Raw genomic sequence first — 26195 nt, forward strand, 5'->3', positions numbered from 1 at the left:
TTTTGCCCCTAATGAACTTGCAATTCACTGACTTAAGAGAAGAGCTGATACAAATATGGCCCCCTAGACTGCAAATGCTGGGCATTAACTGGTTAAACTAGCATCATTACTATATTGAGTGGTATTTAGATGCCATCTCATAAAGTTGTTTATTTTCCTCAAAAATGATTTTTAAAAGGCTAACTCAAATTGTAAAGTCAAGTCTATTATACCCAAAGGGCAGCAGAAACCCTCTCCGGTGAGTGGAAGTCAGAGGGATAAAAACATCAGTACCATCATCAACAAATATTGACTGAATGCCAGCGGAGCGTGAGGCCTGGGCAAGAAGCCTTAGCGGAGGCTATGGGGAGACAGGACAGTGACATGTTTAAATAATGACAAAATTAGTCCCTCGATCTTTTGTGCCACCTCCAACTCCCAAAGACAACTCCTATGCCCATTATGCACTTAGCCTTCTACTTGTTAGTCTGTTTGGATGGCTGTCTCCTTCAGATGGTGAGCTCCCCAAGGACTGGGATCACGTCTTTTTCAACTTTGTATCCTCAATTCTCTATACTATCTGAAATATAGAGAGTGCTCAGTGAATACTCACTGGATGAATACAAGACTGAAAACCATTTAGGCAGGCAATTGAGATGCGGAGGTAAGAAAACTCGACTCCGTCATAAAATAGATGCCGGAGCCCTGCTTCAGTTTCTTTGCTATATAGGCTACCTTCTCTGGGCCTCAGTTTTCTCATGTTTAATCTAGGACTCACACCTGCCTTGTGGGATTGTTATGGACATCAAATGAAAAACAAGTATGAAAGTACTTTGGGCACATGAATTTAAGTATAAGGTATTATTATGCTAAGCAATTGGTACAGGTGGTAAATGCTAGAAGGTATGTAATTAACATAGCTGAAAAACAGGTAGATTATGAAGTGAAGTTGCCTAATACCATCCAACGGTGACTCAGGGGATTGAGAATCAAGTTATTCTTCCTTGCAAAAGCAGAATAATCATCCTGTACCAAGTAAAGGTAACATAAATATCAAATAACAAACTGGCTGCTATACAATTTAGGAAATTCGCATGGCTCTCTTCTACCTGGAAAAATCATACTCTTACTGGGTTTCAGTTTACTAATCTGAAGAAAGAGGGACTTGGGTTAGAGAATCTTTAAGGTCCTTTCCAGCTTTAAAGGTGTCAATACTGTCACTCAATTTAACCAGCAAAATGGACTTACACTGTCTCGAAGTGCATACGTGCTTCTTCCCTGACTTTTAAGTATCCACCTTCCTAGAAAAGGAAGGGTAGCATCAACATGGCCTTTCCCTTGGCTGTTGTTCCTTGTGGTCTCAAGAGAAAGGAATTCGACCTTTGTGATGAATCCCTTGAAGATGCCAACAGAGGAAAGTGATGAGTACAAGACGATCCGTCACGTATGCAGAAAAACCTATGCACCTGGAGATACTTTTGACCTCCTGCACTCCTGAATTTTCTGCAGAATAACACACATATAATGAACACTCAATAAATCCTTACTTTCCACCAGGCTGATTTCTTTTCCTTTGATCCCAGAAGTTATAAAGTTCAACAAGGAAAAGAAATACCCAGAAATTCAAATTGTCCTCGTTCCTTCTTTTTCCTCCCATCGAATCCTACTCCACCTTCAAGGCCTGGCTCAGATGCCTTACCATCTGGGAGGTCTTTTTTTGAATCTGGTCCCCATCTCCCTCACCTTCTTCTCTGGACTCTCACCACTGCCTGAATCTCTCTTCCAGATAGATCTTGCTTTGTATTATGGTGTTGTGCTGCCTGGTCCTTCTCATTCAGCTAAGGGCTCAGCACGAGACAGCATGACTGAGTCTCGTGCTGTTTGTTTCCCTCACAGCATTGAACTCAGCCCTCTGTACACAGAAGGTGGGCATTCACTAGCTCTTATAATCGGTTAACAGTTTACTCTTCAGTTAAAAATATCCAAGAGACATATGGTTAAATGCTTGCTTCTCCCAAGGCAGTGGAGACAGTAATCCCCTCCATTTCCTGGATTCTCCTCTGTAAGAATGCAGAAACACCCTTGAGCAGAATCGGACAGCACAATTTCATAAAAACAACCTTCTTCGTTTTATTTTACTTTGAACTTAATTAATAGTAATGCTTAACCTCCCACCTCTTAATTACATTGGCAAGTTGGTGAGGTTTATTGATCCATGCATGAGGAGTTAATTCCAAAAGAGACTTTGACAAAGAGCACTTTATGGGAGAACACATCGTTATTCCAGTAGCTTTGCTGGAATGACCTGCAGACACTGTCTGGCCAGACTCAGGCCAGTCTGGCTTCCTGCCACTTGTACCAATTTCCTAATGATCTAATAGGAATGCTCAACAACCCTGTAAAGAACCAAGTCTTTCTCTCTTTTCTGGTCTTAAAAATGAGGTAAGATCTAGTGGGGGTAAAAGTGTATCCTTAAGGGAAAATGCAGCAGGGTTGTGCAATGTTTTGAACATTAATAGGGCCCTTCTGGAAGTCTAGCAAAAAAAAAAATTAAAGGCAACAGGATGCTCGATAAACACCTGTTAAATACCTAACTACATGGCTTTTATATCTAGAAACACAGGATATTCTAAATGCTACCCCATCAACCAGTGCTGATAATGAATTCACAGACATATGGCCAAAAGATGTAATCCATTGTTATGGGCTGAACTGTTTCCCCCCCCACCCCAAATTCATATGTTGAAACTCTAACCCCAATGTGATGGTATTTGGCGGTGAGGCATTTGGGAGGTAACTGGTTTACATGAGGTTATGAGAGTGGGCCTTCATGATGGGCTTAGAGTTCTTAGAAGAGACACCACAGAGCTGTTCTCTTTCCCTCTCCCTGCTATGCGGGGACAGAGAAGTCAGAAAGGGGGCTCTCACCAGAACCAAAACTCAACCATCCAGACACCCTGATCTTGGACTTCCAGTCTTTAAAACTTGAGAAATGAATTTCTGTCATGTGGGCCTTTAAGCCACCTAGTCTGTGGTATTTGGTTAGGGCGACCTAAGCTGACTAATACATTTATTAAAAGAGAAAAGGAAACAACTAAATACCTCCCAGGGAGAGATGTACTACGCCGGACACTGCTTTGGTGACACTTTGGTGACACTGCTAAGGTATGGGGTTACACAGGGGAAAGAGACACAAAGAACAGAGAAAAAAATGAGCTTGCTCCTAAGCAGCTTGCGGTGAGAAGCCATGAGGGTGAGACCGTCAACGGATATAAGGTGGGGACAGAAAAGGGTTAAAACGAAGGTGAAGGAGTAAAACCAAGGTCTAGAGAAAAACTCCGGAGACCTGAGGGGAGAGTGCTTGTCTTCAGCTTAGATGAACATAGGGAAAGATTCTCAAAGCAGTGGTAACCAAACTGGGGCCTGAGGTTTATTAAAAAAAGACTTGCTGATTTAAAAAAAAATCCTATCTGATGACAGGCCATCTGCTAGCTTGAATTTACTTCAAGAGAAAGGTAGAGGCTAAGATTTAGAGTGCAGGAACTAGCTCAAAGATCTGTTTTAATCCTACGTTAATTCCTCATTTTCCAAAGCCCTTGGTTTGTTAAACCTTGATTTTGTTAATTTGTAGAGATGAAGGAGTTGTGACAGTTCCCACTAGTCTGTCAGGGGTGGAAAAGGAGTGACTATGTGGCATTACGAGGAAATCAGATTTACCACATGACCCTTTGGTACGTGGCTCTTCCTCTCTGACGACCTTCTTGTTAAATGCCTCCTTTCCCCCAAATGCCCCTAGTCCTCTCTCCGAGTCCTTTTCCTGTGAGGCCCTGACACATTCTGCATTATCTATTTTGTGGAAAACCTATTTGTATATTTTGTATGCTTTAGAATAGGATTTAGTGTCTGCCTAAACTAGACTAACAATATAAATCTTGACTTTTTTAAGAGTTACATGTTAGAAAGTTCAGTTTTATTTTAACTAACATGTCCTAATGGCTTTATTAATATACACTGCCTCAAATATCTCTTAGCATTAATAAAGAGCCAGCCTACAAAGTAAAAAAAAAAAAAAACATAACTTTTGTGGAAGACATTTACTCTTCTTTCAAAAAAATTTTTTGGATGTAACTTAAAACCTCATTACATATGTGTATTTGTGGCTTTCAGAGCTTAAAGAATTCCAGGAGCCTCTATTCACCTGTGACACCTTCAGCGTGTCTCTCCTCTTCTCTTGGCTACCCATATTATATTTTCCCATATTATAAACATAAAATACTGATTTATTAAATAATCTTAAAATTTTTTTAATGTTTATTTATTTTTGAGAGAGAGAGAGAGACAAAGTGCTAGCAGAAGAGGGCAGAGAGAGAGAGGGAGACACAGAATCTGAAGCAGGCTCCAGGCTCTGAGCCATCAGCACAGAGCTCAATGCGGGGCTCGAACTCCTGGACTGCGAGATCATGACCTGACCCGAAGTTGGACACTTAACCAACTGAGCCACCCAGGCGCCCCTTAAATAATCTTTAAGTTCAACAAACATCTTTTTGAAGACCTACAATATATCAGGCCCTTGTCACTGTGAAGTGCCCATAAAGAGCCTCATCATGCTATAATGATGACACCGACCTCTCCAGCATCCCTTGACGCTGTAGGGAAGTGAACAAAAGAGAGAACCAGAAAGCAGATTTTTTTTTTTTTTTAAGTAAGCCGGGCTGGAGGCTGGCTTCCCTGGCTGGAGGGAATTACCATGTCCCATTCAAAGTCATGTGAACATAAGAGAACCTCCATTCAAACTCTCTGGTCGTTTTCATCTGGGAGTCTGGTCTGTGTGTTTGACCTTGAGTGCTAGCTCTTATGATAATTCAACAACTGGAAGCTAGACAGCTGGCTTTATTCTCACATCTTTCCCTTCAATCTTTTATATTTACATTTCAGCAATGACTGCTCACAGGGTTCCAGAGCCAAGTTCTCCTCTCTGCTTCATATACGCACAGGGAGTCTCAAATCCAAGGTGCACCAAAGGGTAAAGAGGCAAAGACCCTCTCCGGAGACACTGGGATCTAGAGTGAAACCAGGTACCTTCTAGCCTAGCAGGGACAGCTCACCTGTTGTGATAACAACCATGGAAAAAAGATGAATAAAATGTAACACTCTCGTCCCAGCATACCACCCTCTCTAAGGGTTGCAAACAGTAAGAAAATAGGTCAAAACTCAAATTATTTTGATATCAATTGCAGAGAATTAAATCACAGGAACGAGGAACAAACAAAAGCATTGTGCAGGAAAAAGCCACATCTATTTGGGGGAAGTTCTAGGAAAGCTTTTTATGGTTGGTTGATACAGATTTTCAAACCATGGAGACGGGGAAACTCTGGGGCACAGAGAAGCCTAAGATATCAATGTCCAGGAGAAGATGGTCCCATTTGGCCAAGTGTGGCTAAAGAAAATGCATAGGAGAGAGGTGGGAGATGGCGAAGTATTTTGGGACTATTTCTTCGATGAGTTGGGCTACAAGCACAGACACATGGATCTCAAAACTGAGCACGCATAAGAATCTCCCTCAAGAGGCTTGTAAAAGATGCACATTTCTTGGCTCCTTGTGCAGAAAGTCTGGTGAGTGGCCAGAACTTTACTTTATTTTTTATTATTTTTGAGAGAGAGAGAGAGAGAGAGAGAGAGAGAGCGAGCGAGCATGAGTGGGGGGAAGGTCAGAGAGAGAGGGAGACACAGAATCCGAAGCAGGCTCCAGGCTCTGAGCTGTCAGCACAGAGCCCGATGTGGAGCTTGAACCCACAAACTGTGAGATCATGACCTGAGCTGAAGTCAGATGCTTAGCTGACTGAGCCACCCAGGCGCTCCTAGAACTTTACTTTTTTAATGAGGACTTGAGCATGATTCCAAAGCAGGTGACCTCTGACACATTTTTGGAAAACCAAGCTTCTAGAGTCTCATGACTGGCCTCTGCCCATCAGACCCTGTGAGCTCTCCAACCACCAGCATGCAGGTAACATTCCATACACTGCAATGCTGGCTAATGAGAATCCTTTGGGGATTCTGTTTGCACGAATCTGGGTCCTGGCCCCGTGCAGTTACTTATTGCTCAAAGCACCCACACTTTCATTTTTGGTCAGCCCTGTCAGCCTCTCTGAACCTTTTAGTTAGCTACTGGGGTAAGAAATATTGCTTTCATTCTGTTTGTGGGGAAATTTAAGGGAAAATAAATGAGGTGAATGCAGAATAGCAGCTGGTCAAGCTGAGTGTAAACAAGGTCTGACTTTCCATAGCACGTTTTTTTCTTGAAAATCATTTGCTGCCTCATACCAGGCCTGCTAAGTGAAAGACTGAATGTCTTACCTAGGACTCTTGAACTTATGTTCAGGTTTATTTTTAACATTGATTTTAAAGCGCGCGCGCACACACACACACACACACACACACACACACACACACTCTTCTGTCCCAGTCCTTTTCTTCTAATTGGAAATGTAAGGTTATAGACAGTTTTCTCTTTTGAGGGTACACAGCAGTTCCGAAGACCCTACAAACACAGATTATGTGCTGTATCTGGGCAATTATCATTCCTTTATCCTTTAAGAGACAAACGATACATACGAAAGAAAATGAGGAACAGACTCTTTCCTTATTTTCTTTCCATCCTTTTATCTCTAAAGTAGGAAGTTTACTGAACCCCTTGCCAACAATTCACTCAGCCTAATGAAGTGTACAAGTAATAGGATTAAATAATCTTAAACCATTATTACAGTGGCCTGATGCTGACATTCATCCAAACTCTGGCAAACACCGAGTGGTGAGTTCATGCTTGATTTAAAAATAAACAAACTGGGGCAGTGGGAAGGTTCTAGCATAAAGTTTCAGAGGCATTTAACCTGGAAATCTGAGACGCTGCATCTTGGTTGGAGCTGAAGCAAACCCTGTCCTACTTCTACACTCTCCAACCAAAGTTTACGGAATCCAACATTTTCTAGGGATGGTTCTCTGGAGCCGGCAGCCACATAGGATTAAACCTCTTCATGTCAGTCCCAAAGAAAGCAGTTCTTTGAAGGCATCATCAAGGTTCATGGTTTCTATTCCTGCCTCTGCCATTAATAAACCATATAACCTCAGGCCAATCAGCCAGCTTTCCTGGCCTTTAGGTTTTCTCAGCTGTAAAATGACGTTATTGAATTTCGACAGTTCCTTCTGGCCTCTAACAAGCATTCTAATGCTATAACAACAGAAATAAATACAGTTTGGGGTAGGAACTAGAGAAAAAGATTATGTTCAGCTAGCCTCTTCCTCGTTCTGGGCAGTCTGGTTGCAAGCCTGTGCCTCACTACTCTTACCCAGGCTCGCCTTGGAGGTTGCAGAGATATGGTGAGCAGTAACCTTCATCAGCAAAGGGCTGGGGGCTATCTGGGGAAAAGGACTAAATCAAAACCTTAACAAGGGACGACACAGTAAATCTTCCCCCCACCCCAAGTCTCGTTGTTGTATAATTACAGGGTGATAATATGAATGCCTGTTAAAACGAGAAGTGTTTTCCAAAGCATATTCAGTCCCCAAATCATTTTGCTCATGGGTTAATTATCCCTGTAAAATTTCATGGCATGCTTCACTTAGATCATTTATGCTTTCAAAGGCTTGCCTAGGTATTTTGTAGTTTTTGTTGCTTCTGCATAAGGCCTTTTTTTCCCCCTGTTATATTTTCTGAACCTAATTTATAATTTTTATTTTGTCAGGTAACTATACTTTTATTATCTTAAAACTTTAGATTTTCTCTGATTTTCTAGACAAATTATATCATCTATAAATACTGACATGTCATAGTCTTATGATTTTGAGTGAAAAAGTCTCAAAAATAGGTCTGAGAAATGCTGTTCCATTAAAATTAAGAGATACTATATATAAATGACACTATATTTTTAGAGATAAGTAGTGAAAATAGAAAGAAATGCATGGATATAATAAACAAAGTTAGTATAGTCATTACCTCTGTACAAGAGTTTGGGGAATGTGATTAGGGACAAGAACCTAAGGATTTCAGTGGAATTTCTAGTGTTTTATGTGTTAATCTGAATAAAGGTACATGAAATTTTATCGTATCATGCTTTACATCTTTATGTTAGAAATATTACATAATAAATTGATATATATGTAAAACGAAGAAAAAGATATATATATGACCATATATGTATGTATGTAAGTGTGTGTATGTATACGTATACATATGAATATATGTGACTTTGTTTCCCAATTACCCGTAATGAAGACTAGAATGTTAAAAACAATATAATAGCAGTCATACTATGCATACCTGGCAAGATCCGGGAAGACGTCTGACCATTAGTTTATTTTATCCTATTAAACACATATCTTCCTTTTTCTTCTATTTTACTTAGGGCTTGTTTTGTGTTCTTGCAACCATTTTTGTTTTAAACAAGGATAACATTGCAATCATGGAATTACCTGGGATGTTTCATTGTGTGGCACTCAATCTGCTAATATTTCATTTAGCATTTTTGCATGGGTGAAAGATTAGCATACTTTTCTTTTGGGGGCAACCTCATTTAGGTATTATTAATCAGGATGGGGCTGGCTTTCTAAAATGATTTGCGAAGCTTATCTTCTCTTACTGAGCTCTGAAAATTGAACTATTACGGGAATCATTTCTTCTTTAAAGATCTGAGAAGTCCTTTCAGTGAAATTTCCTGATAATTTCTCAGGTCTGCATTCCACCCATGTTTATGGACTTATTCAAGTTTTTGTCCTTTGCATTTTAGGTGTGCATAGATCACAGTCTCTTCTATAAAATTTGAAGTGTAATAATTTTTAAATGTCTTCTGTACATATGCTAAGAGCTTCTTTTTCATTCCTAATTTTCTATAATTTTTGTTTTTCTCTTATCTTCACTGGATGCTTATTTTTCGTTTCAAAGAATCATCTTGTGCACCTAAAAATTCTAGTATTTCTCAATTTATCAATAACTGCCTTTATTTTAATGATCCCTTTCTTCCTTTAGACTTTGTTGCCCTTTTCTAGGTGTTTAGATTAATATACATGTGCCCTTTTATGTTGCAATTAATGATCCTAGCTGTACTTGGAATTCAACTCTGGTTGGGTCTCATTCTGGTTGTTGTGCAGCATTATCAACATCATTACTTTCTAAGGAATCTTTAACCCACAAGTGGGCTTATTTTTTTATTCTTTGATACATTTCTTGTCTTGCTGAACTCTGCCAGCCAAAGTAGGAACTGTATATGTTCCTCTTAGACTATGAGAGCGTGCTTTTTTTTAAATCTCCCATGGAGATTTGGAAAAGAAGATATAATCTCTTTGCTTATATGGACCAAATCAATCATATTAATCATCTTATTCAACTTCCATAATTGGTTTGTCAAAGACTACATGGAATGTGTTAAAGTTTTATAAAGAGTATGGTTTAACCATTTTCATCTCATATCTCATCAATATTTTTGTCTTATATATTTCAATGTAATGGTATTAAATGAAGAAAGGCTCATGTTCCTCTGGAACTTGACATTTATCAATAAAGTAATGTACTTTGGCCTATGTAATAGTTTTGTTCTGAATTATACTTTGCCTGTTATTAATACTGTAGTTAGTAGGTGATTAATATCATTTTCTTTTAGCCTGAATTTTCTATTACATATTTTCCTCTTTCTTTAACTATCAGTTGTATTGGTTCATTGCTTATCATCATTTTATTAACCTTGGATTTCCCAGACACTTTAGTTCAGTTAATTTGTTTGCCTGGTGGAATATTTTCTTTGAGTCATTTTCTCAGAAAAAGTAGGTAGGCGATGTATATTCTTTTTGAATGCCCATGGAATATTTAAAATAAACTATTTTTGGAGAAGGCAAAATTTGATGTACTGTGATAGAACAAAAGCAAGTTACTAATTAGTACAGGATGGTATGATCCCATTGTATGTGTATGTGTGCACATGGAAACCACGCTTCCATAAATGTAACTATATACCTGTATACAGGTATACTGAAATAGAAAAGGTGTGCTAAACTGCTATATTATTTAAGTGGGAGAATTATGCATATTTTAAAATTTTTCTTTAGTGAGCATATAATACTTAAAAACATAGTTGCTGGTTTTTTAAGAATGACTACTATAAGAAAGAATATTTTGAGTTCAATATTTCTCTAATATGTCCAAAAGTAAGGTGAAAGCCACTTTATAAAATTCAGAATGAAGGTTCACTGTATTTTTTTTAAACTTAACATTATGAATAAAAGGTAATAGAGAAAAAAAATTAATTACAAAAAAAGAAACCTAGTAGTAACAAATGAGATTTCCAATGACTGGCTGGGTCTATGAAAAGAGCTGGTCCTGAGAATCAAAGTCCAGGTCAAGTCTTGGATCTGACACTCACACTTTACAGAATGGGGCAAGCTGACTTTTCCTAAAACTCGGTTTCTTATTACTGGAAAGGAAGGCAGTAATAATCATACCTATTTTCTAGGATCATTAGAAGGTGACATAAGATAAAAGTGCTCTTTAAAAATTCAAGCACTCAACAAATGTTAGTTATTATTATTTTTAACCAGGAAAAAAAGGTTTTTCCCTTAAAATCTGAGGCATTTCAGGGAAAGCCACATGTAATGCTCAAGAAAAGATGGAGGCTTATGGTTTTTTGGCCAGTAGAAGTTCAGCATCCCTTTTGTAATGCTAGAAGGCATGATTTATGTGGTCATCAATTTAAACGTTAGAAATGGAAGGCTCTAATCACAGAGGGCTGTCACTATCTTCCTATCTTCAGGAAGTTGAATATTAGTTTCTGGGTGATAATATGGACCTAGCCATCAAATGCAAGTTAGAAGATCTGTCCCTAGCCTTAGTTTGTCTTTTGCTTAGAAAATATCAAAGCCACCGTAAACACCTCCCTGCACCCCCCCCCCCCCGCCGCCGCCCTGCCCCTGCTGTCTACTTCACAAGGTTCTAATAGGAATGATTAGTAGGAGATAGCATGGTGAAGTCGCTTAAGAGATTGACAGATGTCCCTCTTTCTTGAAACATTTGTTGTTGTTGTTGTTGTTGTTGTTGTTGTTTGCTTTCCTTTCTCGCAGACTGCTTGAGGGAAAATGAAGAAACATCAAGAAGAAAGTAAGTGTCTGTGCACATGCACTTGGTGTGAGGGAGAGAGACGGACCCTCCTTGGGGGTGAAAGAGCAGGGGTGGGCAATTGAGAAGAGGGAAGGGAAGTTCACCTGGGTTTTTTGGCTTTTGTCTCAACGCTCAGCTCCTTTCCCAACATCCACATAAAGCACCAGCCATAACTGCTTTTAAAACACTATTAGGAGGAACTGAGCGTATAAAAGGACAACCTTCCTGCAGAGGTACAAAACCTACCACCTAAGGTAAGTTGAAAAGTTCGAATGTTTTAACTGTAGCCATTTAGTGACATGCGGGAGCAAAAGGCCGCTACAGTGTTGGTCACTAATGTGTCAAATTCGGGAACATTACCATGTTTAGTCTCCCGTGGAGTTGGCCTCCTATTCCCTGAGGTCTTTTAATTACTTGGATTTTAACTAATAAAAATGTCTGTACCAACTTCCACTGTTGAGAGAGTCAGAAGTTGGATTTGATCCACTCTGAGTAAGAGCCCTGGTTTAGGAGAAGATCCTTGGCTGCCATTTCATAAACAGGCTGAGTATCTGAGAATCACAGATGTGCCGTGTCTCCAGCCCAGACTCCTTGGTCATGCTAAAAACACAGCAGTTCTTTTGTTAATCTATATTTGTGGGTAAACCTGTCTCATTCAGGACAGAAGAACACTTAAGTGGAAGGCACGGTTGCTGTCCCTCATACTCATACCAACATAAAAATCTTCTTAAGCAAAGCATGAACCTCTTCTTCTCATATATGTCCTCACATTCTTTCTATGACATTTATTTATTTCAGTATTTCCATAGCAACTGCAGCTATGAAATTTCCCCCAACATAGAGGATTTCTAAATTGTATCAGATTATGCTAAGGGGAAAAGCGATGATAATAATGTTATTAATGGATTAAGCCCTTATATCAGTATAAAATTTCATAATGTATAAAATATCACAAGTGTTCATTCCTTCGCTTTGGAGATAGGGAAGAAGTTAATATCTGTCTTTCATAAATGATGATACCAGTACTCAGACACTAAATGACTTACCCAAGGTCTCACCTAGAGAGCAAGAACTAGAAGCAGTATATTCTAGTTATATGACTTTACTTCTAAGGAAGTTTAGTGCTCTCAATTTTAATCTGTTCATTTACACAAATCCATCAGAATAATCAAAAGTAAGCTTTTTAAAAATAGATGTATATATATGTATATGTACATACATATATTTATATGTATACATTATTTATTGAGAGAGAGACAGAGTACAAGCAGGGAAGGGGCAGAGAGAGAGGGAGACACAAAATCTGAAGCAGGCTCCAGGCTCTGAGCTGTTAGCACAGAGCCCGATGCGGGGCTCGAACTCATAAACCGCGAGGTCATCACCTGAGCCAAAGTTTGATACTTAACCAACTGAACCACCCAGGTGCCCCCAAACTAAGCTGTTAAGAGATCACCAAAGTAGAAAAGCATCTCATTGATTTGGAAATTCAAATACATACAAACTTAAATTACGTAATGCACTTATTTAATTGGTTCAAAATAAATATAAATAAACCTCTTCAGTCGTGGATAGGTTATAGTTTAACATATGGTTTCATATTGCTGATGGTTCTGTGAATTTGAACAATGTTTCTAAAGAAATTTAGAAATGTTTCTAAAGAAAGCAAAAGTTCTCCAAAGTGCTGTAAAGTAAACGTGGTCACAAAAATCAAAGAATTTATGCTAAGGAAAAAATTCAAAGTAAAATAATGAAAAACCTTAACTCAGCTCTTTATAGGCATGTTATTTACAACACTGAAAGAACAGAGAATACCCAATACCTTTCTAGGGGCAAATAACTTTAAAATGTAGTATGCAAACATAAGGTAAAATTAAACAGACAAAAGCTATAAAATAGAGATTATTAACAATGGAAAGCCATATACGTATTCAAATTAAGTCAATCAATAGAAAACACAAAAGCATGTATAAAAATCATTAACGAGAGTTATAATACCTTACAGAACCAAATTGGTTTAATTACATGTGTATATGTGCAAGGATTAAAGATTCCAGAGACAACAGGAAAATATGAATAATCAGTGAAGGAAAGATGAAGAAGACCTAACTGGTGTATTTTCCCTCTAAATTATGTAATTGGTTAATTTAAATATGACCTAAGTTGATTATTAATAATCAATTTAGGCAAGAATAAATGAAATTTATATTAGGTGGGTCTCCTTCTTGGACTCAGAGCATTGAATATGGGTGGTCTTTACACAGAAATAATGAACTACATCACGATCTTGAATAATGCCCCCACACTGACTGAGGCCCAGAGCCTGGGTTTTCTGCACTTTCCTTCTACAGGATGTCTCTCAGACATCAGTTTCCACAAGGGAACGAGAGGCAGTTTGACTGAATGCCACTGCAGTTGGCCCTGTTCCCAGGGCTTTAGTTCCAAGAGACATACACACATCCCTAGGATCCTCCTTACTACACACTCTGTCTTCAACACCAACTTGTTTCATTTTATACCCTGAGCTTCCCCGATCCCCCCCCCAAAAGAAAGCTCTTTACTTTTCTGGTGTGGCAGCTTATTGGATTTACAAAAAGTTCCAAAGAAATTACAATGCTAGAACATCCATCCAAGAGCTTGAGGTCCGTGCTAAACTCTGAAGTCAATATGGAACAAGGGCCTCTGAATAAAGCTTAACTGAATTCTGACAAGAATTAAGTTGCATTTTGGAGTCACCATGGATAGGTCTCATAAGGAAAAATCTTGATTAACGTTTCTTATGAGGGAGGGAAAGTCAAAAGGGATGGTAAGAATTTCCATTGTTTGAGTCCATCCCACTTTCCAAGGATGTGATTCAATATCTCCCAGATACTCTACCTTGTCATAAGCTCAGTCTAGTAACAGGGACCCAAAGTAAAAGAAACTCCCTCCTGAAGAATCACTGAGCTCCTATGCCTGGCATAGAGATCGAAACCTGAGCCCACAGGCTGTACAAACCCATAATTGAGTCAGATTACACTTTTTTAGTCTTATTACTCAACCAGGAGGGCAAGAAATGCATTTAAAAATGGGGCAGGGGTGTGCCTGAGGGGTTAAAACAATTTCCTAAAGCCCAAATAATTTCACAGCCCTCGTAAGGTCCTTATATTCAGAAAAACCACATATGCCAGAAATCTTGCCAAAATTAATCTCAGAATAACATTCATTCCATTACCATTCCCTGGGCAGGCCCAGGGTGCTTTACAGGATTGCCCCATTTCATCCTCACAGGCCTTTGGGAGAATCCTGCAATCATCCCTATTATACTGTGGAGGAAACTGATGCTTAGAAAGATCCAGTAACTTTCTGGAGGAGACTAAACATGAAGTGATGACATCAGATTCAAGCCATGTTCTTCATACCTGTTATCCTGTTTCCCAACACTTCTCAGGGTTCCTAGCTCTAAGAGACACAGGAAAAAATGAAGGAGGCTGTCACCGCAGCCCCGTGAATGGTAGCAAGAATCAACCATGCAGTCCGAAAAAGGACAGAAAATAGAGACAAGAGCTACAGAAAAACACAGTAGTCACTTCATATAAGGACAAAGCCATACGTGCTTCCAGAAGCTCTGCTGGCATCATTATCACAGAGCTCGCTGCAGTAAAGAATTTCATGTGGTGGTCCTAAGTCATTGTGAATGACAGCCCATGCAGTCTGCTTACAAAAGACGGGGAGTTCTGTAATTTTCTCTTTTCAGTAAAGATTTCAAAGGTTGATATTTGAAATATTCTCATTTCTTTTGAAATTTTTTAAATGTTTATTTATTATTGAGATACAGAGGGTGAGCATGAGAAGGACAGAGAGAAGGGAAAATGCAGAATCTGAAGCAGGCTCCAGGCTCTGAGCTGTCAGCACAGAGCCCGACGCGGGGCTCAAACTCACAAACCGCGAGATCATGACCTGAGTCGAAGTCGGACGCCTAACCGACTGAGCCATCCAGGCATCCTGAATATTCTTATTTCTTTTTCTTTTTTAAACATTTATTTATTTTTGAGACAGAGAGAGTCAGAGCATGAATGGGGGAGGGTCAGAGAGAGAGGGAGACACAGAATCCAAAACAGGCTCCAGGCTCTGAGCTGTCAGCACAGAGCCCGACGCGGGACTCGAACTCACAAACCGCGAGATCATGACCTGAGCTGAAGCCGGACGTTTAACCGACTGAGTCACCCAGGCGTCCCTGAATATTCTTATTTCTTAAGGAGGTAAGCTTTGGTTCAATGAGCTTTAAGCTCATATGTAATTGCTCCCTGAGATCAACAGGACACTATGGTATTCGTGTTTATGTTCCAAACAAGCTAAAAATGTGTACTGTCAGCAAAGACTATGGGACCAGGGGTGTGAAAAACTGAATATAGCCCCAGGTCTGACACCAAGGATTGAACAGAAGAAGTCATTTTCCTCCTCTCTGTGTTTCTGTATTCTCACTTCTAAAATGAGGAGTTAGACAAATGACCTTTTTTTTTTCTTCCCAGCTCCAGCATTGTGTAGTACTATTATGAGGCTATCTATGTTTAAGTTAAATTGCCTTTAGGAAGGAAAATGGAATAAAATTGAACCTAAGAGATGCACAAACTATACTGAATCCCTCTAGATCTTAATCTTAACAAACTTTCAGATCTGTGCTACAGAGACTCGAGGGCTGCAATGAGTTAGAGCCGTCAGGTCACGGGAAGATAGATACCAATGAGACCAGGAACTTTGCGATGAACTTGAACCTTGGGGATCTGCAAGGCTATGTGTAACTCCTAGGACCTTGCACCCAAAGCTTCTTTTACATAAAAACGCCCCGACACTGTGGTGAAACCATACTTCTTTTGTGGGTTTGCAAAAATGCACTGTTTTTCCCACTAACAAGTGCTAAACAGATTAAAAGTATGCAGATAGATAGCAAAGAAATGCATTTTATATTTTTAAAAAGTTTATGTTCATTCATCACATTGATCTATCTTCTGATGTATGTGTAGCTTAATGTGTGTTCTTAAGTAGCCTGGTAAAAACTGAAAAGAGTGTGAGTACTTTTTAGCCACCTACTTATGTAATTAAAGTATAGTTGTTGTGTTCTTTAAAAAAAAAAAACAATTATTACCTCAGTCAGTATTACTATTCATTTTCCTTTAGGGGAAATTCATTTCCTTCTATAATAAAGGGTTGATATCTTTGCATCATTGCAAACTTGCTGGGCATGGTGGTAAGAAAACATTTGAGTGGGTAAGAAGTGATTCAAAGGGACCAGGAGTTTGAAAGAGCACGGACAAGTCCAGAGGCCCTGCGTTGTTTCTTTACCAATACTGGCAAATTCAAATGCAAGGTGAGACCTAATAAGAAGAGGTATGACTATGGGAAACCTTCTGATGTTCAGGGGGTGATGTGAGAGCTTGTACAGACATGCTTGAAAGCCACAAGGTGATGATCCAGCAGACCACTGATGGACCCTCCTCATGCCTTTCTGACCTCATGCGAACAGGGAACAGTTAGAAAAAGTTAAGGTCTGCCAATTTACACACACACACACACACACACACACACACACACACACACTTTGAAATCTGTGGAGAAATAAAGATCCGATGACTACATTCTATCTGGAGTGACTGGCATTCTGCCAAAGAAGACATCTTTGCAAAGCACAGGAGGCGCGGCAGAGGGAGTCTGAACTTACAATGTAGCAGGGCTCACAGTAGGCTTTCTTCTCCACGGCATAGAAGGGCTGTCCTCGGAGCTTGTTGTTGCAGATGATGCAGGTAAAACAATCCACGTGGAAGACCTGATCCATGGCAGTGCATCCTGTCCCTTCCCCAACTACGTTTTCCCCACAGCGAGCACAGCGGCCTGAAAGAAAGAAGGGATTGACTGCTAAGAGCACACCAAGGAACACCTTCAGTCCTTCTGAAGAAGCCAACATGGAGGAGACAGCAGGTTCACAGTGGCAGCGGCAGCAAGAGGGCTGACACCCCCACCACCGCCACCACCAGGCGCGAGATCACCAATATAGCCAGGACTCACCTCTGTGAGGCCGCCATGATGGAGATTTTACACGAAGCATTTGAAAAGTTGACCCTCACAGCTCAAGGACCTACAGAACGTGACAGAGTAGAACTCAGGTCTCCGAATGTCGAGGCCAGGGCTGTGCCTCCAGTCTCACACACAAGTCTAGGAAGAACATGACTCAGCATAGCAGCAGTGGAAGGCACAGCCTGGGAAAGTCTTCCTGCTTAGAGAGTCTACGTGTCCAGTTAGACTGTGAGGGGACTGGGTCCAAACTCAAACTGCGCCTCCTTTCACAAAAGCCCAGGTTGTAAAATCTCTCTGCATCCAGCCCTCAATGACAGATCAAAAGGGAGTCCCTTTTATTTCCCGACAGCTCTGACTGCTGGAAAGTTCTCTCTCATACTGAGCCAGACTGCTTCCTCATGCTCACTGCTACCCAGTAGTCCCAGTTCTGTCTTCTAGGGCCTCATTAAGCAAGTCTCCCACTACACTTGACACCCTTTAAGTTATTACAATCCAGTTAGTATTGCCTTCAAGTGTGATCATACTTTGAACGTCCCTAAAACCTGTAACAGATTCCACATACTTGTTGGGGTTTGAGTCCCGAAGGCCCTGGTTGTCCCTGTCCAGCCCAGCGTTCTGTAAACTTTCAGCATTCTTAAACTGATTTATGGGGCATGTGGACCACATATGGACATCAGATTTCGGTTTTAAAAAAATCATTGTTTTAAATAGGAACAATAAAACATTACAGAAGACAAATATTTATGTCAGCGTGAAGCCCTGTGCTGGTTGCAATCTGTATCTCTATCTGGTTCCGTCATGGGAATCTTGAGCCGGAGGTCAGATCCACATCCAGTTTTCTTTCTTAGTCTTTATTTCGATAAGTAAAAAGTCTGAAATAATTACAGGTCGCTGGGAATGTCAGCAAGAACCTGCGCTGCGGGCTTTGACACATAAGCTGTAAGCAAACCCAGTGTTTCCCACGTGTCAGGCATTTTCAAAGTGCTTTATATACACGTTAAACTCATTTCATAGTCACAACCACCTATGTCGTAGGTCTGTTGCTCTCCCTATTGTACAGATGAGGAAACTGAGTCACAAAGACGGTCAATGAAATTCGAATCCAAGGAGTCTAGCTTCAGCGTCCATGGTTTTAACCACGATGCTGTTCTGCCTCTGTTTCGTTGTGTGCATCGGGATTGAACACAGAGCTGACATGACGGAGAGATTTCTCATGAAGACTGCTTTCAGCACTCCATCCACTGGATTGACAACCATTTCACACCTAAAAACGGGAGGGCTAAATGTTTCAACTTGGGAGGAAAGAGCCAAATATATTTCTGATCCTCTCTGGTTGCATTGGCACTGGAAAATATTTCTATACGTTCTGTTGCGGGACTTCAATGTATTTTTAAAATATAACCCAAACGACAGTCCATTTTCCCCCAAAGCAATAAGAAATATCAAGTACTGGAAAAAGAGTTAAACTCTTGGAAACTGACTGCCACTACGGTAGCTGATACTATAAAGTCCTGATATCATATTCTTGACATTGGATAAAAACTTTTGTAATAAATCTTGTGGTTGTTTTATAAACTTCTGCCCAAGAGTCAACTTGTACCTGTTTTTATTATGAGATAGATAACCTTAGAAAAGTGCCTTTAAAATTTGGAACTTAATTGCCTTTAGTAACAAAATTAGGTTATTGCATATGGCTCTTGTTTTGTGATTATTCAGAAAAGAAACCCGGCTTAATTGGTTTACTAAATAGTTCACTGTGCTACGTCTCAACTTGATGCTAAAATTAGAGTTTCATGCCACTATCTGACATTTCATTACAGAAAACACACTGGGATTATAGGCAAATGGATCAGTTCATAAAGTCTAATGTTTAAGGAGTCATTAGCATAGTTTAGTATTCAAACTTTTCTTTTTCAACTGCTTGTGCAAACCCATCATATCTGTTTCACAACATACAGATTCGCTTCCAATATTTATATTGGAATCCTTGTTCACAAAAATTTACATTTTTAATATTAATCTGAAGTGGTATTTATGGTATTATCGTTATTACTATTTTTCCCGCCTTCATTGAATCATATTGAAATCACTGATGTATTCTGGCGAACTAAAGAAACAATGCAATACAATAGTGATAATGAAAAATATAGGTTTAGCATCAGCAGGGAAAAAAAAATACGAATGACATGAAAATACTCTGAGCTGAACGGCACTGTTGGTGAATAGTGGTCAAACAACACCAGTCAACAGAGGTTTTGTGATATATGTGCAATCTTTTAAGAATGTGATGATTATTAACTGTGGATTGGATACCTGTGAAAACTGTAATTTTACATTTCAGATCTGTTAAATTCAGGTCAACAGAATTATTATTTTTTATTACTCTTTTCCTTCCTAGACCTTAAACTGGGTTCCTTGACAGTCCACCAGGGACTACACAGTGATGTGTGGACCACACTTGGGGAAACAAAAAGAATTCTGGCTAAATGTCATGGTGGTCTATGAAGCAGCTGGAGATAGCGATTGTGATCTAAACTACGGCTGATCCACAGCATAATCTCTGGAACCCAAGAGCTCACTCTACACAGTTTATGGAGAGTTTGCTAGCTATCCCTGAGGATCTGGGAGAGAATCTCAATCACCGATTAGAGAGAAAGATCAGGGCAGACCCCTAAACATCAGGCTGAACAGAAAAGCTTTGCAATTTTCATTCTGTTCAACAAACATTCCTCAGGTATCTACTCTTGCAAAGTACTATATTCTGCTTTTCTGTGATAAACGGAAATGGAGTAGACTTGGTCAGTGCCTTTTACAGGCATTACAAGACCACGTACATTCTACAATCACATGAAAAAAAGGTGCCAAGTGCCAGAGGAGAAAGTGCTGTGGAGGTGTGGAAGGAAAATCATATGTGATAGGGGACTTAGGAAGGGTTTTGTGGGAAAAGACGCATTTGAGCCCAACTCGAGGATGAAATTGTGACAGGTGGAGAGGGGAGAGAGAAAAACATTTTAGTATTTCCAAAGGGAATGAGTGGCTGGACTTGACTGGATCCCACACGTCTGCAGTGGCTTGGTGCTGGCACAACAAGGGTTTGTCTTCTCAGCTATGAAAGCAGATGGGCTGGATTCATAAGGAACAATCTTCTCCTTTGTATTTTGGAGGATATTCTTCCAGAGTGGGTCAAGCTAATACGCTGAACCCAGACATGACCAGCTCTGCTGCCTCCCATATTTTTCCTATTCTTGGGAGAAATCGGGGACACGGGCTCGAGGGCAGTCAGTCTGGCACCTTTAGAATCACAAGCCCAGAAAAAAGAGCTAAGAACAAAAAATAAAAATAGCCCTACACATCAGCAGGACAGAAAAGGTGCCCGAATGTTCCCTTTTCACATTAACAGAATTTACAAACTATGCCTTTTCGGGAAGCACTCACAATGGAAAGAAAGTCACTCAAGCATGGTTCATCCTTGCCCCTAGAGGGGCTTATACTACACATCATCAAAATGCACACCACAATCTGAATGCCCATCTTCTGGACAAGTATTCAGCACTTTTAAATGAGAAAAACCAGGGGGAATGGTACCAGACTTGAAGGCATCAGAGCATGAAGGAAACAGAGTTTGATTAGGGGCCAGTAGGAAGCTCAAGTTCAGACCCAGGGCTGGTATGAGGAGCTGGTTGGCAAAGCTTAGCACAGTAATTAAAAAAAAAAAAAAAAAAAAAACAATGACAGAGGGTCAGACCGTCTGAGGAGAATTCTGACAGTGAATTAAGATGCCTAGATCCAACAATAAATAAATGAAAAGAACTGGTTTCTAAAGCTTGGTTATGTATTATTGCTTGCTAGGTATATCGCTTCATATCTGCTGTGGAACCCATGATGGGTTCTTCTCACCCCTTCCCCCAGTCCCCTTTGCTAACTATAGCAACCTCTGGAGCGTCTCCGAAAGGCTTCTATCTGCAACATGCCTACTGCCTAAATCAGGCTCCATTATCATTCATGGGCTATTGCAATGGCTTCCTGACTACACCAGTATCTCTGATTCACTTCCTCTTATAAATGGAAGGGCTTTATGGAAGTCTTAGTATTGAGCTAAACCTGGAAGGTTATGCAGAATTCAAACAAGTCATTTTTAGGAAGGGCACGGGTGGAGAGTGATATTACAGGTAGATCAACAGGGTAAGCAAGGGAGGTAGATTAGTGGGACACAGGTTTTCAGATTTATTGGTTCCAGTTTTCTCTTTTGGTAACGTGAATATATTTCCTTTATAATGTGAAAAAAAATTTTATTTGAAAATGTTTTTCCTGTGATCCTGGCACCATTACTATAAGAGGCCACAGGCCCCCTTTTCCAAGCCCTGCTTGTTTTGGGGGTAGGATCAAAAATGTCCAGAGTCATCTTAAAACTTGGTGATACTGTCAAACTTCTGCGTTATTCACCATCAAAAGTCAACTAGAAAATGTATGCAGACATCAAGCTAGGTCACATTTATCTTCATGTCTCCCTTGCTATCTGAGTTTTAATAGAAATTTTAGGCACAAGCAAACGTAATATTCTCTTTTTAAGAATCACAATGAATTGAAACCCTATATGCTGATCGCGTATCAGGCTTCTCATTTTACGCACCTTCTTCAAAATATTCTGAACAAAATCCTGTTTGGAAAGTTGAATCAATAGGGTTATATCAGGGTAATGAAGTCATGGTAAAGTATTCCTAGAAACGAAAAGATTGTTCCAATTTATCCTACATATGGCCACTGGAGTTATCTTTCTAAAGCAGATACTCCATTAAGCCGAGTCAGAAATTATCTTCTGCTGAAGGTAGAAAAAGATAATAGAATAAGCTTGCATTCTTTATATGACAGGTCCATCTGACATTCACTGAAGGTACTAGAATGACGGCATTTTCTTTTTTTTTTTTAAATTTTTTTTAACGTTTATTTATTTTTGAGACAGAGGGAGACAGGGCATGAGTTGGGGAGGGTCAGAGAGAGAGACGGAGACACAGAATCCGAAGCAGGCTCCAGGCTCTGAGCTGTCAGCACAGAGCCCGACACGGGGCTCGAACTGACGGACTGCGAGATCATGACCTGAGCCGAAGTCGGACGCTCAACCGACTGAGCCACCCAGGCGCCCCGAATGACGGCATTTTCTAATCACCAAAGCTTTTATTTTATAGAATCCTGTAGCAATAATGCATGTAATAATAGACACCCTGCTTTTTAAACTACTTAAGTCGTAGGACAGTGATTTTCAACATTGCCAATATGCTGGATACTCTGGGGAACATAAAAAAAGTACGATTACTGGGTTCCAGCTCCAGAGATTCTGATTCCATTGCTCTGAAGTGGGATGTCGTGGGATTGAAGTTTAAAAGCGCTCCTGGTAATTCTAATGTTCAGCCAGGTTGAGCCACTGTTCCAAGGGGTACCTATTTCTGTACTGCTCATCAGGATAACAGTGGCTGAGCATTGCCCAAATAGGCTTGTTTAATATGCATTCAAACCCATTCAGGTACAGACTGTTCATAAGTTGGCTGAAAAGGTCTGCTTTCCACCAATGAGTTATCACTCTAATGCTATCTCTTTATGTCTTCCTTGGAAGACTTCTCAATGGCTTTCTAGTCACTGATAACATACATGAACAGAATCAGCTACATGTTCTCATATCTTGCCAGAATGGAAGCCAGGGAAAGAAGTTCACTTATATTAATTAGAAGCACTCCTACAGAAGTTTCATTTTGTGTCGTAAATGAATGTATCACACGGCGCTGCTGTATGGCCTCAGACACTACAGAGTCTATCAAGAATGTCAACTGGTCACCATTTAAGGTGTGATGTTACATAGCACATCGTACACCACATTCAGTCTTTTCCTACTTTCTTGGACTCTGCCTTTAAATAATGTGGCGATATTCAGTCTCCTATGGTGAGTTCCATTTAGTTGTGGGAATAATGGAATCCTTATCGGATCTTAAAAGCCGGACTGCAGGACTGCAGTTTTGTCGCCCTGCCTGTGTGTATACAATCGTATTGTACTATTTCATCATGTTGTTGCTCAGGTGATCCTTGCTGAGATGCTTGCAGATTCACTGGGCACTCGGGTGGGAGGGAGGAAGTGGCAGATGGCAGTTCCTCTCTGTCTCTCTCTCCCCTATACACAGGTGCTTGCATTCTCTCTCACACACACGTGGGCACGCACACAGCAGGCAAAAGAGCAGCGGCCGCTACAGCACTAGACCAGTGGTAGACAGAGGAAGCCTTCCGAGAGAGACAAAGTAAGGAACATCTTAGTATAAAATAAGAGGTTGAGTAAAAATAACCAACCAACCAACCAAACAAACAAACAAACAAAACCCCAAATTGTCAGAGAGAACAGTACAGGAGCGGGCGAATAAAGGCCTGGGTTCCAAACCTGAGAAGACAGAGTAAAGGCTGAATCCTACTGATGAAAGGAAGGCTAAGCCATGAGGTGATTCATTTATAGATACATATTTGCTTAGGCTGGACCTTCAGGTAAGGGGGTGGTTTGGGTGGGGGAGTCCCACATGGGGTTGCAAAAGTAAACATGTTCCGCTGACTTAACTATGCTGCATTGTGAAGAAGCATAACAAAACTATAAAAGAAAATTACTGTGTTTTTTTCTCTATGCCAGGCACCGTCCTAAGCACTCCACATACATTCTTTCATAGCACTATAACGATTACCTATTTTTATTTGATAGGCAAGACATCTGAGGTGAAGTCACTTGGCCAAGGTCTCAGAGGCAGAAGGAGGTGGGCTGAGATAGGAAGCAGGGCGGACTTCTACAGTCCATCTTCTTTCTTTCTTTATTTTTAAACATTTATTTATTTTTGAGAGACAGAGAGAGAGAGAGAGAGAGGGAGAGAGAGCATAAACAGGGGAGGAGCAGAGAGAGGGAGACACAGAATCCGAAACAGGCTCCAGGCTCTGAGCTGCCAGCACAGAGCCCGACACAAGGCTCAAACTCAGGGACCGCAAGATCATGACCTGAGCCTAAGTCGGACGCTCAACCGACTGAGCCACCCAGGCGCCCCCAGTCCATCTTCTTAATGAGCATGTGTTTTTGTATGAGTAAAATTTATTATTCACCCAGAACTCAACTATGATGTCTTCAGCGTTGGGTAGGCGTGTGGGCCATTCCCACACCCGGGGAAAGAAGAGCTGATACAATATCACTTCTCCAACTCCCAAATCATGGGTGTGGTCAGTGTCTGCTAGAGGTAGGCAGGTCAGTATAGGTGGCGGTACTTCAGAGAAGATTTGAAAGTACTGAAACTCAAACTCTGGATTCCCACCAGGAAAGATTAAAAAAAAAAATACTGATATCCATGCTTCACTTCCCGAGATTCTGACTTCTTTGGTCTGGTGTGGGGCCCTGAAATAACAATGCTAATGTGCAGTGGGTTTGAGAACCATTGCTCTACAAGGAGCTGCATGTCAATGTGCTCCACAGTGTAGTTTGTCCTAGAGAATTCTTACAAAGCAATGACAGGGCCAAAGCCCTGGTTCTACAGAGATTACATCCTAATAAGTTGCACTTAGTTGTGTTGACAGAGGCAGTGAGTTGGACACAACGCACCCTGGTCCCAACCTCCACTGAACTAAGTAACATATATATGCACGGTAAACGTCAGGACAATCACTTTCTGGCAACTTCCATTCTCAGGAAAAGTAGCTCAAATGAAGGCAAAAGCCAGATAGCAACAAAAGCAAAACAAAATACACTGCTTTGCAGTTTTGAATGTAATACATGGCGCCCTTGAACAAAGTTCTATATAAAGATGTAAAGGAAACCAGACAGATCTGTGAGTCTTGCCTTTGTTACTCATTAGCTATGGGAAGCTGAACACATTTCTTAAATTTCCAGAGCCTGAGGGCACTTGTTTTCACAATTAGCAATAATCAGACCCCCTCAAGGATCAGGTGGTTTCAGTTGAGTCCACTGTCCAGCCGTTCTGTCAGCCCCTCAATAAATGCACTTATGAAGTCTTTATTCTGTGCTAAGTGTGGCACAGTGGTAACATTTTCTCAGCCTCTGTAAAAAGAAGATGGTGATGATTGCCTTCACTATCTGGCCATTTAGTTCAACAACAGCCACAAAGGGCCTTGTACAGGCTCTATTCCTTCTCCCTCCAACTATAGGAGGTATAATATGCACAACTTCAAATAGAGAGCTTATTGCAACTAAAAGCACAGAGATATGCACTCTGGACCTACTTATATATTTTTTAAGTTTATTTATTTATTTTGAGAATGAGAGAGAGAGAGAGAGAGAGAGAGAGAGAGAGAGAGAGAATCCCAAGAAGGCTCTGAGCTGTCAGCACAGAGCCCAATGCGGGGCTCAAACCCATGAACCATGAGATCATGACCTGAGTTGAAACCAAGAGTTTCACTTAACCGACTGAGCCACCCAGGTGCCCCTGGGCCTACCTTTAAAGAGGACAGCCAATATGGGGGTTATAGAGGCAGCTGCATCTCTGAGGCAGTTATAGAAGATTTATATTCACCAAAATGTTACTCATAGAATTTAGTGCTAGAAATTCAACCCTAATCCTGCAAAAATATATGGACCCCAGAGTGATGACAACAGTCAATATTTATGCAGGACTTAGTGTTTGCCAAGCATTGTTTTAAGCATTTAGATGTATTATCTCAGGTAATCCTTCCACCAGCCTGATAGTGTAGGTCCTATCATCGTCTGCATCATAGCTGAAGAAATGGCAGCCTGAAGAGATTAAGTCACTTGCCCAAGGCCATGCAGTTAAATATTGAAGCTGGGATAGGGGCCCAGGCAGTCTGGCTTTGGAGCCCGCTTAACCTATCCCCTAACCTGGCTTATTGCTTTAGAATTCTAAGATTCCTAAAAACATCCGGCCTGGCAGGAAGCTCGTATAAACCTTACAACATCCCTGACAGGAATATCACCATCTATTTTGACTAAAGTCAAGATTTCTCTTCAACTTAATTTTTACACATGGACATTTTCATACTCCCCTTCTGAATT

At 40.5% G+C, this 26195-nt stretch overlaps 1 protein-coding gene across 9 annotated transcripts in view; it reads right to left on the minus strand.

Annotated features, from left to right (window-relative positions):
• Window positions 1-26195, minus strand: part of LOC122491615 (LIM domain containing preferred translocation partner in lipoma) — a 679043-nt gene that overhangs the window by 95548 nt on the left and 557300 nt on the right. For all 9 annotated transcript variants that reach the window (XM_043594610.1, XM_043594613.1, XM_043594611.1 and 6 more), the window contains one exon: window positions 16812-16981. In XM_043594610.1, the coding sequence (XP_043450545.1) occupies window positions 16812-16981 (170 nt within the window). The remainder of the gene's footprint in view (window positions 1-16811; window positions 16982-26195) is intronic.

The sequence above is a fragment of the Prionailurus bengalensis genome, chromosome C2, assembly GCF_016509475.1.
Source record: "Prionailurus bengalensis isolate Pbe53 chromosome C2, Fcat_Pben_1.1_paternal_pri, whole genome shotgun sequence".
Classification (NCBI taxonomy): Eukaryota; Metazoa; Chordata; class Mammalia; order Carnivora; family Felidae; genus Prionailurus; species Prionailurus bengalensis.